This window comes from Macaca mulatta, chromosome 9, assembly GCF_049350105.2.
Source record: "Macaca mulatta isolate MMU2019108-1 chromosome 9, T2T-MMU8v2.0, whole genome shotgun sequence".
Lineage (NCBI taxonomy): Eukaryota > Metazoa > Chordata > Mammalia > Primates > Cercopithecidae > Macaca > Macaca mulatta.
This window is the reverse complement of record NC_133414.1, coordinates 108,546,565-108,560,458: the sequence shown is the minus strand read 5'-3', so window position 1 is coordinate 108,560,458 and position 13,894 is coordinate 108,546,565. Positions and strand designations below refer to the sequence as shown.

Genomic DNA, 13,894 nt, shown 5'->3' with positions numbered 1-13,894 from the left:
CTTTTTTGTGTTGTTCAAATGCCGGATATCAGTTAGAAAGGAGAAGTTCTTGAAACTTACCCAGAAAAGAAATGAAACAGGAGAGAAAGCTCAGAATTAAGGAGTTTTTCTGGAGGAACGTTACGATTTTAGTAACAGATGTTTTAAAAGAACTTTATATAGCAGAAAACTAAAGTTAGGGTATTTATATAGCAGAAAACTAAAGTTAGGGTATTGCTTATTTTTCTATGGTACTTTCTATTTGGGTCCCTGTTGCCTATTATTGAGTTGAATTTTGATAGTGATTCAGTGTTTCTAAGCTGTTTGAAGATATTTTCTACCAGTTTTACACTCTGCTGTATTAATTAGAAAGACAGCTCCCTGTTGCTCTTCTGGTCTGTATGAGCACAATTGAAGATTTTTTTTTTAATTGCGTAGTCAAAAAATTTGTTTCCTTGATTATTTGAATAATAGAAGCTCAATGTCTAGAATTTTGGCAATACACAGAGGTACAGAGAAACACTAAAACTTACAAATCTGTAGTTCTGATTGCTGAGAGAGAGCTTATGAAACACATTGTTCTTTTTCTTTTCAAACATAGAAATGCTCTTAAGTACATACTTATTTTAGAGCTAAGAACAAACTTAGAGACTATCTAACTCAGAGTTTTTTATTTTTTATTTCACGTTTAATTTTTTTTTTTTCCCTGTCTTAGGGTGCTGAAAAATCATAAGTGGGTTTCTGGTGAAGTTCTTTTTTTTTTGACTCACTGGTTTTTAGACTTTTTTCTTCTTTTTAAAGCAGTATAACCCGCTTTTCAAATGAAAGCTTACATGAAACTCCAGTGTGTAAAACTGTTGAAAACGTAATTGTTCTGGTTGAAGCATGGGTAAGGGGATCTGGGATTTTTCTTCACCAGTGACTTCATGGGCATGCCAAGAAGCTCCAGAACTCCAAGGAATAGTTTAAAAGCCCCTTTCTCTTTTTTTTTTTTTTTGGTCAGTTTATTTTAAACCAATAATAAAAACCCCTTTCTAGGCCAACTTGTAGCCTAGAGAGATAGAGTGGCTTATGAAAGTTCACAGCAGTTCAGTGGCAGAGTCAAGATAAAACGTCGGAATATTTACTGCAGGTCATTGCTCTTTTCCAGTGCACCCACTTCAGAAGCTGTGATTTCACTATACATACTTGAAAAGCTGTGGTATTTGTTAGCTATTGTTTTGAAACAATTATTAAGATGTTAAATTTCATGATCTTTATATTAAAATTTCAAACAAATAATTTGGTACTAAATAATTATATTAAACTCTCATAGTTTCCTTTCTTTTCAGGAAGGAGATGGATAAAGCAGATGTTTATTGGGGCATTCCTTATCCCAGCTATGGTGTGTGGCACTGCCTTCTTCATCAATTTCATAGCCATTTATTACCATGCTTCAAGAGCCATTCCTTTTGGAACAATGGTGAGTTGCTTGAATCTTACTTTTAAACTGAGAAAGTATACACATTCTAACTGAGACCTACTGTCCCTCCAAAATACATCTTATTAGATGTTTTGATAGTTTCAGTCAGTTCCTACCCAGTCCTGGAAAGTTAGATGAGGAAAATACTATTGTTAGCCTCCATAAAATTTTGGTTAAGTTTAAACCTATAGTTGCCTTTTTATTTTTTCTTGATTCTGTAAGCCAGTAAAGAGAAAGGCTGACTTTAAAAGAGAGCACTGGCCAGGTGCGGTGGCTCACGCCTGTAATCCCAGCACTTTGGGAGGCCAAGGCGGGCAGATCATGAGGTCAGGAGATCGAGACCATCCTGGCTAACACAGTGAAACCCTATCCTTACTAAAAATACAAAAAAAAAAATTAACTGGGCGTGGTGGTGGGCGCCTGTGGTCCCAGCTACTCAGGAGGCTGAAGCAGGAGAATGGCATGCACCCAGGTGCAGTTTGCAGTGGAGGTTGCAGTGAGCTGAGATCGCGCCACTGCACTCCAGCCTGGGTGACAGAGCCAGACTACATCTCAAAAAAAAATAAAATAAAACAAACAAACCTCACTAAGCATTTATGTCAATAATATACGTTGCTATAGATGTTAAAATGTGTTCACATATCTTACCTGTAAGCACAGGCTTGGAAATGCTTTGAATTATTTAAATATATTACAACTAGAACACATAAAATGAGTTAACCCACAGTCTCCCAAATCTTGGTGTTACCTTTTTACTAGAAACAGAATTTTAGGCCTAGACTAGAGTGAAGGCTTAATGTACACTTGTGCATACATATTCATACATGTATATGCCAATGCAAGTTGCAGGGTGGTTACTGCTTTTAACAGAGGCCCAATAACTTAGTCACGGTCATACAGACAGTTAATGGTAGAACTGCCAGTAGAGCCCACAATCTCTGTTTTAATCTTGTTTGGGTTTTCTTTCTATTATATGGGAGGTAACAAAGAGTTTCACAAAAATTTCAGGTGACTTTGTTTTATAGTCCAATTTTTTTCAAAGACACATTGAATATTATACATTTTTATTAAATCTTTAATACCTTTTAGTTAGGAATATTTTGAAACTTGCTTCAAAATGGAAATTTTCTTTTCAAGCCAAAGTAAGTGATAATGGTCAGAAAAGGGAAGAGTAATTAATTATATCAGACCGGGAAAGAATTTGCTTTATGGTAGTTGCAGGCCATCAGAAAGTACATAGAGTGAGTCAAGTTACTTCTCAGAGATCATCTGCTGAATTGGTTATTTTCATAGTGCTTTAAAAATTAAAATTCTGATTCTGTTAAAATTTTTATCAGAAAGTTTTGAATTTGGTATTGGTGAAAATGGTATTTCAAAGTTACTTTGTCTCGCTAAAATTGTAAATTTTTACCACTTTGTAAATGGAGTTTTAAACGTTAATATTCAGTGTAATTTGCCTTTAGATAATTTAATAATTACAGATTATTAGAATATAATATTTAAAGTCTGTGCTGAGCCAGAGAAGGTTTATAAAATTGATCTTTAGTGAATAAAAAGACTAACTGTTGGTACTTGGCAGGCTCCTACAATATTATGTTCTTAATTTGCATTCTAATGAAGGAATACTGGGGGAAGGGCATTCCCCTGGCCTCATGTTTTAACCCGATGTGTGCTTTAGGGTCTCCTTTTCTCTGCTTAAGAGTGTGAAAACTTGTTTTGAACATGAACTTGAAGAACTTGAGGTGAATGTTTCACCCAGCTCTCCATTAAGTACTTGAACTACTTAAGTTTGTGGTTTTAGTTATTTTGACTTGTTGACATTCTGAAGGAAATGGTTACATATTCTCATAAACTCAGTGATTCTCAACCCTGGGCACACATTAGAATCACTTGGGGATTTAAAAATTTTAATGCTCAGGGCTTTCTTTTAAGCTAATTAGTCTGTCCTGCTTTAAACCCAATCTGTAGTGTTTACCTGATTCCAGTTCCTGGGATCTGGGGATGGATCTGTTAGCCAAAAGGCTCCCAGACCATAGGTACCAGATGTCTCAGAAGCCAGGTGTCCCTACTAACTGAATACCCTAATTTGAGAGTCAGAGTCTTCAGATCCTCCTAAGTGCTCTTCCCCAGGCCTTACCTCTTTCTATCCCCCATTCCTTTGATCTCTTGGCTATTGAGCCCTTTTTCTGGGTGATCTTCACTCTAATTCTCTGTTCTATGAAAGTTTCCACAACTGGCCGGGCATGGTGGCTCACGCCTGTAATTCCAGCACATTGGGAGGCTGAGGCAGGCGGATCACTTGAGGTCAGGAGTTTGAGATCAGCCTGGCCATCATGATGAAACCCCATCTCTACTGAAAATGCAAAAATTAGCCAGGCATGGTAGTACAGGCCTGTAAACCCAGCTACTCGGGAGGCTGAGGCAGGAGAATCGCTTGATCACTGGAACCCAGGAGGTGGAGGTTGCAGTGAGCCAAGATCACGCCACTGCACTCCAGCCTGGGCGGCAGAGTGAGACTCTGTCTCAAGAAAAAAAAGAAAAATTAGATTGATTTTGGAAAGCTAAAAACTTTTTCTTTTGGGAATTTGTCCAATAATGATTTAGGTGCTATACCCAGAGATTTTGGTCCTGTTAAGAGTTCCGTGGGAATGAGAAAGGATTTGCCAAGATGTTCTGGAAAAGGGTTTTAGACATGAAGTCTTTCTTTCGTGGGCTGTAAATCTCAGATCCTAAATTTTGATCTTATTGTTGGATTCCAAAGGACAAAGAACAAAATTACAGAGTTTTAAAACTTATAGAGGCAAGCTAGCATGGGAACTAATCACCTTTCTTTTCTAGAAAGATTTATAAAATTGGCCGGGCGCAGTGGCTTATGCCTATAATCCCAGCACTTCAGGAGGCCAAGGCGGGTGGATCACCTGAGATCGCCATGGCCAACATGGTGAAACCCCGTCTCTACTAAAAATACAAAGATTAGCCAGGTGTGGTGGCGGGCACTTGTAATCCCAGCTACTCGGGAGGCTGAGGCAGGAGAATCGCTTGAACCTGGGAGGCAGAGGTTGCAGTGATCCAAGATTGCGCCACTGCACTCCAGCCTGGGCAACAAGAGCGAGACTCCGTCTCGAAAAAAGAGAAAGATCTATAAAACTAATGTTAGAAAAACTTCATCATCTAAGGTGAGCTGTTCACAAATGCTAAAGCAAGCAAAAGGATTTTATAAAGATATCAAGATCAAAGGCTCATTATGTGGGATCAGTGATATAACAATAAAAAAAAAAAAAAGAATGTCTCCATCCCATTCTTCCTCTTTATTTTTCAAATAAAATGTAACCCTCAAACAAAAAAAGTAGGAGGAAAGATCCCTGGTAAGAGGGAAGTGAAGCCTGAGATAAGCAAAGCAGTTGATTGTACAGGAGTACCCAGCCGCCTTAGCTGAAAGTCTTGTTGCTCATAAAAATTTTCTTTTAGAGATACTGAGAGATTATATTAAGTAAAGTTTGAGCAACTGTATGAGAGCAAAGGTGCTGTAAAACTGGACAGGCAAATTTACTTTTCCAGGAGGAAAAAGAAGAAAGTGGTTCTACCTTATAAGAGTATTGAGGTATTAGCCATAGTATGTACATCCTATCCTTTAGTAGAAGGTGACAGATATTTTTGTCTCTGACCTATTCAAAAGATTACTAATAACTTAGAGACATGGTGGTCTGCTGATTCAATTGAAAAGGAATGTGAGACTAGGGAAGAAACTAGTAATATAAAATAATGAACTGGTAATATGAAATAATGAAGGCAGCATCTAAAAAGATCTCATCAGACTGAAATGATGTGCCAAACCTAAGAAGATGAATTGTAATAAGGATCAATAATAATGCATTTGTGTAGCACTTTGTAGTTTACAAAGCATTTTCACACGCATTATCTTGTCTGGTTTTCAGAAGAACCCAAAGAGATAGGCAGAGCTAGTGGTGTGGTTATTCCTATTTTACAGAACAGAAAATCAACAGAAACTCTCCCATAGTTAGTTTTCTTTGTTGTGCTGGTGGTGGTGATGATGGGTTTTTTGTTTTTGTTTTTGGCCATTTTTCTTTTCTTCCCTTCTGTCAAAAGGAATCCTAGCTTAATTCTGAGAGCAGTGGGTATGTTTTTTTGCCCTTTTCTGTTTGTGTGTTTTTACAGATGTACTGAGGTATAATTAACACGTGATAAGTTGCATAAATTTAAAGTGTACAATTTGATGGATTTTAATACACACACACACACACACAGACACACACTTGTGAAACCATTACCGCACTCAAGATAAAGATGTTTGTCACGTTGAGAAGTTTTGTTATATACCTTTGTAATTCATCTTTTTTTTTCTTCTTTTTTCTCTCTATTCTTAGGTAACCACCAGCCGACTCTCTCGTATCATAGTGTAATTTGCATTGCTGAATTTCCTTTGAATGGTAGCTCATACAGTATATATTCTTTTTTGTTTCACTCATAAAAGTTATTTTGAGATTTATTGATGTTGCATTTTATTTATTTATCTATTTATTTATTTATTTATTTATTTATTTTGAGCCTGGGTCTTGCTCTGTCGCCCAGGCTGGAGTGCAGTGATGTGCTCTTGGCTCACTGCAACCTCTGCCCCTGGGGTTCAAGCAGTCCTCCTGCCTCAGCCTCCCTAGTGGCTGGGACTACAGGCAAGCACCACCATGCCTGCCTAATTTTTGTATTTTTGGTAGAAACAGAGTTCACCATGTTGGCCAGACAGGTCTTGAACTCCTGACCTCAGGTGATCCACCCATCTTGGCCTCCAAAGTGCTGGGATTACAGGCATTTATTAATAATTTGTTCTTTGTATTGCCCAATAGTATTCAGTTGCATGGATATACCATAATTTATCCATTTACCCAGTAATTTACTAGTTTTTTTTGCTATTGCAAATCAAGTTACTGTGAGTATTTATGTGCAGGTCTTTCTGTGGAATTACATTTTCATTTCTCTTGGATAAATACCTAGGAGTAGAATGCCTGGGTCATATGATAGTTCAGGTTTTCAAGAAACTGCTAAACTTTTCCCAAATAGTTTTGACATTTTACATTTCTATCAGCATTCTATGAAAATTCCACTTGTTCCACATCACTGTCAGCACTTGATAGAGTCAGTCTTTTTAAGTTTAGCTATTCTAGTGAGTGTATAGTAGTGTCTTTCAGTTTTAATTAGCATTTCCTAATGAGTAATCATGTTGAAGATCTTTTTATTTGCCTTTTTTTTTGCCATCTGTATATCTTCTTTAATGAATGTTCAGATCTTTTGCCTATTTTAATAGATTGTTTGTTTTATTGAGTGATAATGGTTCCTTAACATATTGTAAATACAAGTCCTTTGTCTTATATGTATTTTGTAAGTACTCCTATTTTGTGAGTTGTCTTTTCATAATCTAAAGAATATTTTTTGAAGGGCAAAGTTACTAATTTTAAAGTCTAATTTATTGTTGTTGTTTTTTAATTTTATGCTTTGCACTTTTTCTATTCCATTTAAGAAGTCTTTTGCCAAACCAGACATCACCAAGCTTTCCTTATATGTTGTCTTCTAGAAATTTTACAGTTTTAGCTCTTAAGTTTAGGTCTAGGATCCATTTTTGGCTAATTTTGTGTATAGTATGAGTTAAGGGTCAGAGGGGTTTTGTTTTGTTTTATGTATGACTGGTCAGTTGTTCCAGCACCATTTATTGAAAAGATTATCCTTTCTCTGTTGAGTTGCCTTGGCACCTTTGTTGATAACCAATTCACCATATATGTGTGGATTTTTATTGCTGAATTTTCTCTTGTTTCATTTCGATTTGTTCTATTTCAATTTGTCTTGTTTTTAATGCTCATACTACACTGTCTTGATTACTATAGCTTTTTAAGTCCTGAAATCAATTCTTCTTTTTCAAAGTTGTTTTGGCTTTTCTAATATTCTTTGCATTTCCATATAAAGTTTAGAATCAGCTTGTCAGTTTCTATAAAAAGTCTTCTGGGGTTTTGATTGTGATTACATTGAATCTGTAGCACAGTTTGGGAAGAATTGACATCTTAACATTATTGAGTCTTTTGATTAATGAGCACAGGATATCTCTCAACTTATTTAGATATATTTAATTTTTCTCAGCAACGTTTCATAGATTTTAGTGTTCAGGTTTTGTCCATCTTTTGTTGAATTTATTCTCAAGTATTTCATATTATTCTGTTGGTGAATGATATTTTTTAAATTTCTTTTTTTTCTTTCTGTCTTTTTTTTTTTTTTTTTTGAGACGGAGTCTTGCTCTGTTGCCCAGGCTGAAGTGCATTGGCACAATCTTGGCTCACTGCAACCTCCACCTCCCGGGTTCAAGCGATTCTCCTACCTCAGCCTCCCTAGTAGCTAGGATTACAGGTGCGCATCACCATAGCCGGCTAATTTTTGTATTTTTGTAGAGACAGGCTTTCATCATGTTGGTCAGGCTAGCCTCAAACTCCTGACCTTAGGTGATCCGCCTGCCTCGGCCTCCCAGAGTGCTGGGATTACAGGCATGACCCACCACGCCCGGCCATTTTAAAATTTCAAATTCTGATTGTTTATTGCTAGTACAATCATGCATCATTTAATGCCAGGGATATGTTCTGGGAAGTGAGTTGGTTCACAATTTTTTCATTGTGTGAACATTCCAGAGGGCACTTACACAAACCTAGATGGTATAGCCTCCTACACACCTAGTCTGTATGTTATAGCCTAATCTTACAAAGCTACAGACCTGTACAGCATATTATTGTACTGAATATTGTAGGCAGTTGTAACACAGTGGTAAGTGTTTGTGTCTGTAAACGTAGAAAAGGTACAGTAAAAATACAGTCTTATAATCTTATGGGACCAATGTCAGATATGTGGTCCATCATTGACCAAAAAAAATTGTTATGTTGCACATGAGCGTACAGTTGACTTTTGGGCAATATGAGGGTTGGGGTGCTGACCCTTACCCCCTGCCCGTACAGCTGAAAATCTGCATGTAACTTTTGACCCTCCCCAAAACCTTAACTACGAATAAACCTACTGTTGACTAGAAGCCTCACTGATGAACATGTATTTTGTATATGTATTATATACTGCATTCTTACAATAAAGTAAGCTAGGGAAAAGAAAATATTATTAAGAAAATCATAAGGTTAGCTGGGTGTGTGGTTTGTGCCTGTAATCCCAGCTATTCAGGAGGCTAAGGCAGAAGGATCACTTAAGCCCAGGAGTTGAGGCTCTAGTGCTCTATGATTGTGCCCTCTCTGCATTTCAGCCTGGACAACGTAGTGAGACCCTGTCTCTTAAAAAGAAAAAGAGAAAATCATAAGGAAGATAAAAATATATTTGCTATTCTTTAAGTTGACGTGGATCATAATAAAGATCTTCATTTTCATCATCTTCACATTGAGTAGACTGAGGAAGAAGAGGGAGGGGTGTCTCAAGGATGCTGTCTCAGGGGTGGCAGAGGCAGAAGAAAATCCACTTATAAGTGGACTTGAACAGTTTATACCCTATTTTTGAGTGTTGACTATATGTAGGAAAACAGTTTTTGAGATATTGGCTTTGTATCCTACAACCCTGCTAAATTCACTTATTCTAGCTTCTTTAGTTTTTTACATAGATTAAAAATTTTTTTTTATTATTTTAAATTTTTGTGGGTGCATAGTGTTATTTAAAAAAATAGATTATCAAATTATTTAAACAAAGACAGTTTCACTTCTCTTTTTTGGTCTGTATGTCTGTTATTTCTTTTTGTTGTCTGATTGCACTGGTTAAAACCTCCAGTATAATGTTGAATAGAACAACAGACGTCCTTTCTTTGTTCCCAATCTTGGGAGGAAGACATTTAGTCTTATGCTGTGAATTAAAATAATAGCTTTTTTTTTTTGGTAGATGCCCTTCATCAGCTTGTAAGTTCTCTTCTATTTGCAGTTTGCTGCAAGTTTTTTTTTTTTTTAAATTTTGAATGAGTGTTGGATCTTAGAGTAGCATTTTTCTGCATCTTTTGAGATGATCTGTGATTTTTCTTTTTTAATTCTGATAATATGGTGAATAGCATTAATTTTCTAATCTTTAATCAGTCTTGCATTCGTTTGATGAACTTCACTTTGTCATGATATATTCTTTGTTTTATATATTGTTAGATTACATTTACTAAAATTTGTTTTTTACATCTAAGTTTATGAGAGATATTGACCTGTAGGCCAGTCTGGAAGCAAAGATAGAATAAGTAATAGCCACATTCTTGGTTTATGTCTAAGATTGAGAAGATGTGATCAGTATGTAGATCTTTGGGGTATTAAGTACCAAGAGGCAGTACTTATTTCTAACTTGTTCTTGTTGTAGATAAGGGAGGCCCTCAGCATGGAGTAAATCTTTCTTCTCCCCACTGCCTGCTTTCACTCTCCTCTGAACAGTGACTAGGGGAATAGAGGAGAGCCCCATATTAATTTGAGTTCCAGGGTTTTCACCAATATATTAGACCCTCTTAGCTGCTAAATTGTGTTCCTAAATAATGTGGAAGCCCAGATGGAAAACAGATACAAGCATGATTTTATTATTATAGGTATATTTTGCAAATTAAGTATTTTTAACACTCTAAGTTTAACAAGAGCAGTAAAGTTGTGACGGATACAAATCTAATATCAAGGGGTATGAATAAAGTAAGCTATTACTTATCTTCAGCACCCAATTTATTTAGTTATCAGTATTGAGAAAAATTCTTTCTTCACAAGTGAGTTCATTCCATGTGATTTTTTTTTTTTTTTTAAACAGCTTGCCTTGTAATCTTGGAGTATTTTTCAAGTAACTTCATCCAGAACTTGATCATAAAGGAGTGGGGAACTGGTTTCACAGCTTAATCACTATTTCTAACAAACTGCTCACATTTTTAATCATATATTAAAGAGTTGGACAAGGAAAGAGAAAATATTGACAAATACTAAGCAATTGCTAATGTCTTTTTGAGACTATAGGTTCCTTTATTGACTATTATGTGCACTGAAGGCAAGATGTGCCCTCACTTTAGCTGCCACTCAATTGTGTCACACACATTGTGCTGTAATAGTACTTTTGCTTATACAATTTTTAGTGAACAAATATGTGCAGGCCTTAATTGGGATGGGGCGAAGGAGATAGAATAAAAGACCAATATAGTATTACAAGCCTTCCCAATGAGTGACAAAATCCATTCAGTTCAGTATATACACAGAGATAAGCAGGAGAAACTTGATTCTGAGGTTTGCGTGAAAATGAGTTAACCTGGCTGTGATCTCTCCAGTGTACTGCTATTTGGTATAAAACTCCTTTGATCTGTATGTATCTTACTACAATTAAAAGTATTTTAAAAAGAAACTATTTTCAAAAGTATATTCAAATCAAATGCTTGTGGAATCCCGGAAGCTCTTCAGTAGGACCTGAGAATTCTTTGGAACAGCTTGAAAACCATTCTTCTAGATCATATAATTCTACATGGTCTAGGAATGTTTTCTTCCTAGAAAGAATTTTGTCTTTAATTCTTATTTCAAATTAGAGTTCTGGCAAACTAAGGAAAAAATACATAGGTCTTGATTACAGTGTGTTAAGGTTTATGAGTCTTGTAGTTATTAAGAAAGTAAAAGCAAAAATTGAGATGGAATTTATCACTCCCCATATTTATGACATATGTATAATTCATAACATAAGACTTAAACTATCTTAAAAACACCTGCTTATTTTTCACATTTCACATAATATAATATGAGCATAAATTCATATTATTCATAGGCTTAGGCCTAAACTGAAACACAGATAAATTGGGTTCCTGAGTCTGATGTTTAAAATGGTATTATGGAGCTCTATAACTCTGACACATTTATGTTGTATCTGAAAAGGAGATGACAATACTCTTTGGCTTGTTTAAAAACACATATGCACACACAAAAGGATCTAATGAATTTTTACTAATATTGGTTCAAAGAGATCTTTCCTTCTTGTGCAATCACTATGGATTTCCTACCCTCTTCATTTCTCTCAGTGTCTTCACATGTTTCATTCAATTTTTCTCTCACTTTTACTTTTTATTATAACCTAAAATATGTAATTTAAAGAGATCTTAGAGGTGATTCAGTTCTACTCCATTTTACAGAAGGTCAGAGTGAAGTGATCTTAATTAGATCGTTCACCAGAAAAGAGCTGATTTTATAAAGAAAAATGTCACAAAAATAAATGTTTCTAATTGGCCACTTTGGTTCTAGAATCTTTGTATGGTCTTCTCTATAATTTTAGATTTTGCACTACTAATAGGCAGAAAAATATTTGTACTATTTTACTAATAACACGTAGATAGTGATCTACTTCTATTAGGATTCCAAGGCAGTGTAGAATAGAAAAGAGCATGGGCTTCGAGGCTGGCAGATTTGAGTTGAAATTTTGGTCTGGCTCTCCACTAGCTATGAGATTATGGGAAGTTACTTATCCTTCTCTGAGTCCCCTTTCCTTCATCTGTAAAATAAAGAAATAACACATATAAAGCTCTAAGTGCATATTACGAGCTCAAAAAGCGTAGCCAGATAAGTAAGTTGGTTATAATAATGAAAGACAATGGATAAATATGTTTAAAAAACCATGACAGCTGAGAGTGAAAGAGGAGAAAAAAGGACTATGGCAGAGATAGTGTGGGAGAATAGGAAAAAGTGGTAAACTAAATTGGATAAGAACTAGTTCAACTTGTATTTAGTTTAGTTCTAATATTTTAAAGCATACCTTTTTCTGTTTTCATTAGTGTACTTCTTGCACAATTTTAGCCCATATTGAACTTAAACATTTTCTTTTGTGATCAAATTGTGTTTAAATTGTGTCTCTTTTGTTTTTATTAATGTTACTGTTCTCTGAGTAATCACACATTTTTATTTAATTTACAGGTGGCCGTTTGTTGCATCTGTTTTTTTGTTATTCTTCCTCTAAATCTTGTTGGTACAATACTTGGCCGAAATCTGTCAGGTCAGCCCAACTTTCCTTGTCGTGTCAATGCTGTGCCTCGTCCTATACCGGAGAAAAAATGGTAAAGAGAATGCTAAATCTTATGCGATTGTTTCACACAATATATAAGTTCTTAAGGCTGTTGTGTACATGTAACTTCAGAATTGGCATGTATTTATGAGAATGACAATCTTAAGTTTGAGCCTAAGGAGTTCATTTTACTGTTTCCTTTAACCTACATTGTTAGGAGTAATAATAAATTGTACCCTTATTCCACTTTCTGAATATTGTGCCATTTACAGTTAAGTCAAATGCTTTCCTACGGTGTAGAGGTGGGTGTGAACTAAAGCTGCAGTTTTACTAATCCTGCAGGCCAAATCTAGTCTGCTGCCTATTTTTGTCAATAAAGTTTTGTTGGAATTCAGCCGTGCCGATTTGTTTATGAATTACCTGTGGCTGCTTTTATAGTACAGCATCAGAGCTGGCAGATCAGTAGTTATGTCAGAGATGCTATCACCTGCAGAACCTGAAATATTTATTATCTTTCCAGATATTTTAGTACTGTATGTATGTATATATATTAAGTCTCTGTCCCTAGATATTTTACCAGATTATAAATATAGCATATTCAGGTGCTTATACAAATAGGTGATAATTTTGCTCTGTCCTTTCTAGACCGGAAGCATGTAGACATTTATAGAAATGGAGGATGAATAAAATAGCCCCTATAGTTTGAATTGGCCACATTCTTTTCTTTCCTTAGATTGGTGCTTATGAGAGACTTTGGTTAGAAGTTTTGTAGTTTATTTTTTAAAGTAATTTTTTTTTTTTTCCGTAAATCAGTATTAGACTGTTAGGACCCATCAGTATCCTTACTAGGAAGGGTAAGGTTAAAGGGAAATCATAGTCAGAAGTCACAAAAGTTCCTCTAAGTCACTAGGGCTAGTGAAGGAGAGGAGGTCTGGTGAGAGCTTCCTCACCAAAGATGCTTTGCATTTAGGTATAGGAAGGCTTGTGTGTGTCTCTGTTTTGGGGAGTATAATCATGGGAACCTAAATCTGAATACTAGATCTGCCTCTCATTGACTGTGTCACCTTGGGCAGATCACTTTTAACCTCAGTGAGTCTTGGCTTCCTGTAAAGTAATGAAAGAAGACTACATTAAATGATTTTTAAGTTTTTTTTCAGCTCTCAAATTTTAAAATTTTTTTCTCAGTTTTTTAGTTTGTTAATTTCATAGTTATTAGTTTAGAATCTTTTTTGTGCCAGGTATTGTGCTAGGCACTGGAAATACCTGAATGAATAGCTTCTGCCTGCCATGGTTTATAATCTAGTGAGGTTTTTTATATATATGTACACATATGTATTTGGAATTGGACAGTTACAGTATAGTGTGGTAAGTAGTGTGGTGGAGATATGTTCAAGAGGCAGTGGAAGAATGAGAGAAGGACCCACCTCTTCCTGGGAGACTCAG

At 35.7% G+C, this 13,894-nt stretch overlaps 2 protein-coding genes across 5 annotated transcripts in view; both read left to right on the top strand.

Annotated features, from left to right (window-relative positions):
• The window catches only part of OPALIN (oligodendrocytic myelin paranodal and inner loop protein), a 237,139-nt gene that overhangs the window by 34,810 nt on the left and 188,435 nt on the right, over positions 1-13,894 (top strand). The window lies entirely within an intron of this gene.
• The window catches only part of TM9SF3 (transmembrane 9 superfamily member 3), a 69,073-nt gene that overhangs the window by 43,105 nt on the left and 12,074 nt on the right, over positions 1-13,894 (top strand). For 3 of the 4 annotated variants that reach the window (XR_013398200.1, XM_001101439.4, XM_077946975.1), the window contains exons 9-10: positions 1,311-1,441; positions 12,364-12,503. Coding sequence is in view for 3 of the 4 variants with exons in the window: in XM_001101439.4 (XP_001101439.1) it covers positions 1,311-1,441; positions 12,364-12,503 (271 nt within the window). In the remaining variant the exon portion in view is untranslated. Of the gene's footprint in view, positions 1-1,310; positions 1,477-12,335; positions 12,504-13,894 lie in introns of all 4 variants that reach the window. The other variant, XM_077946974.1, reaches the window with a different exon arrangement.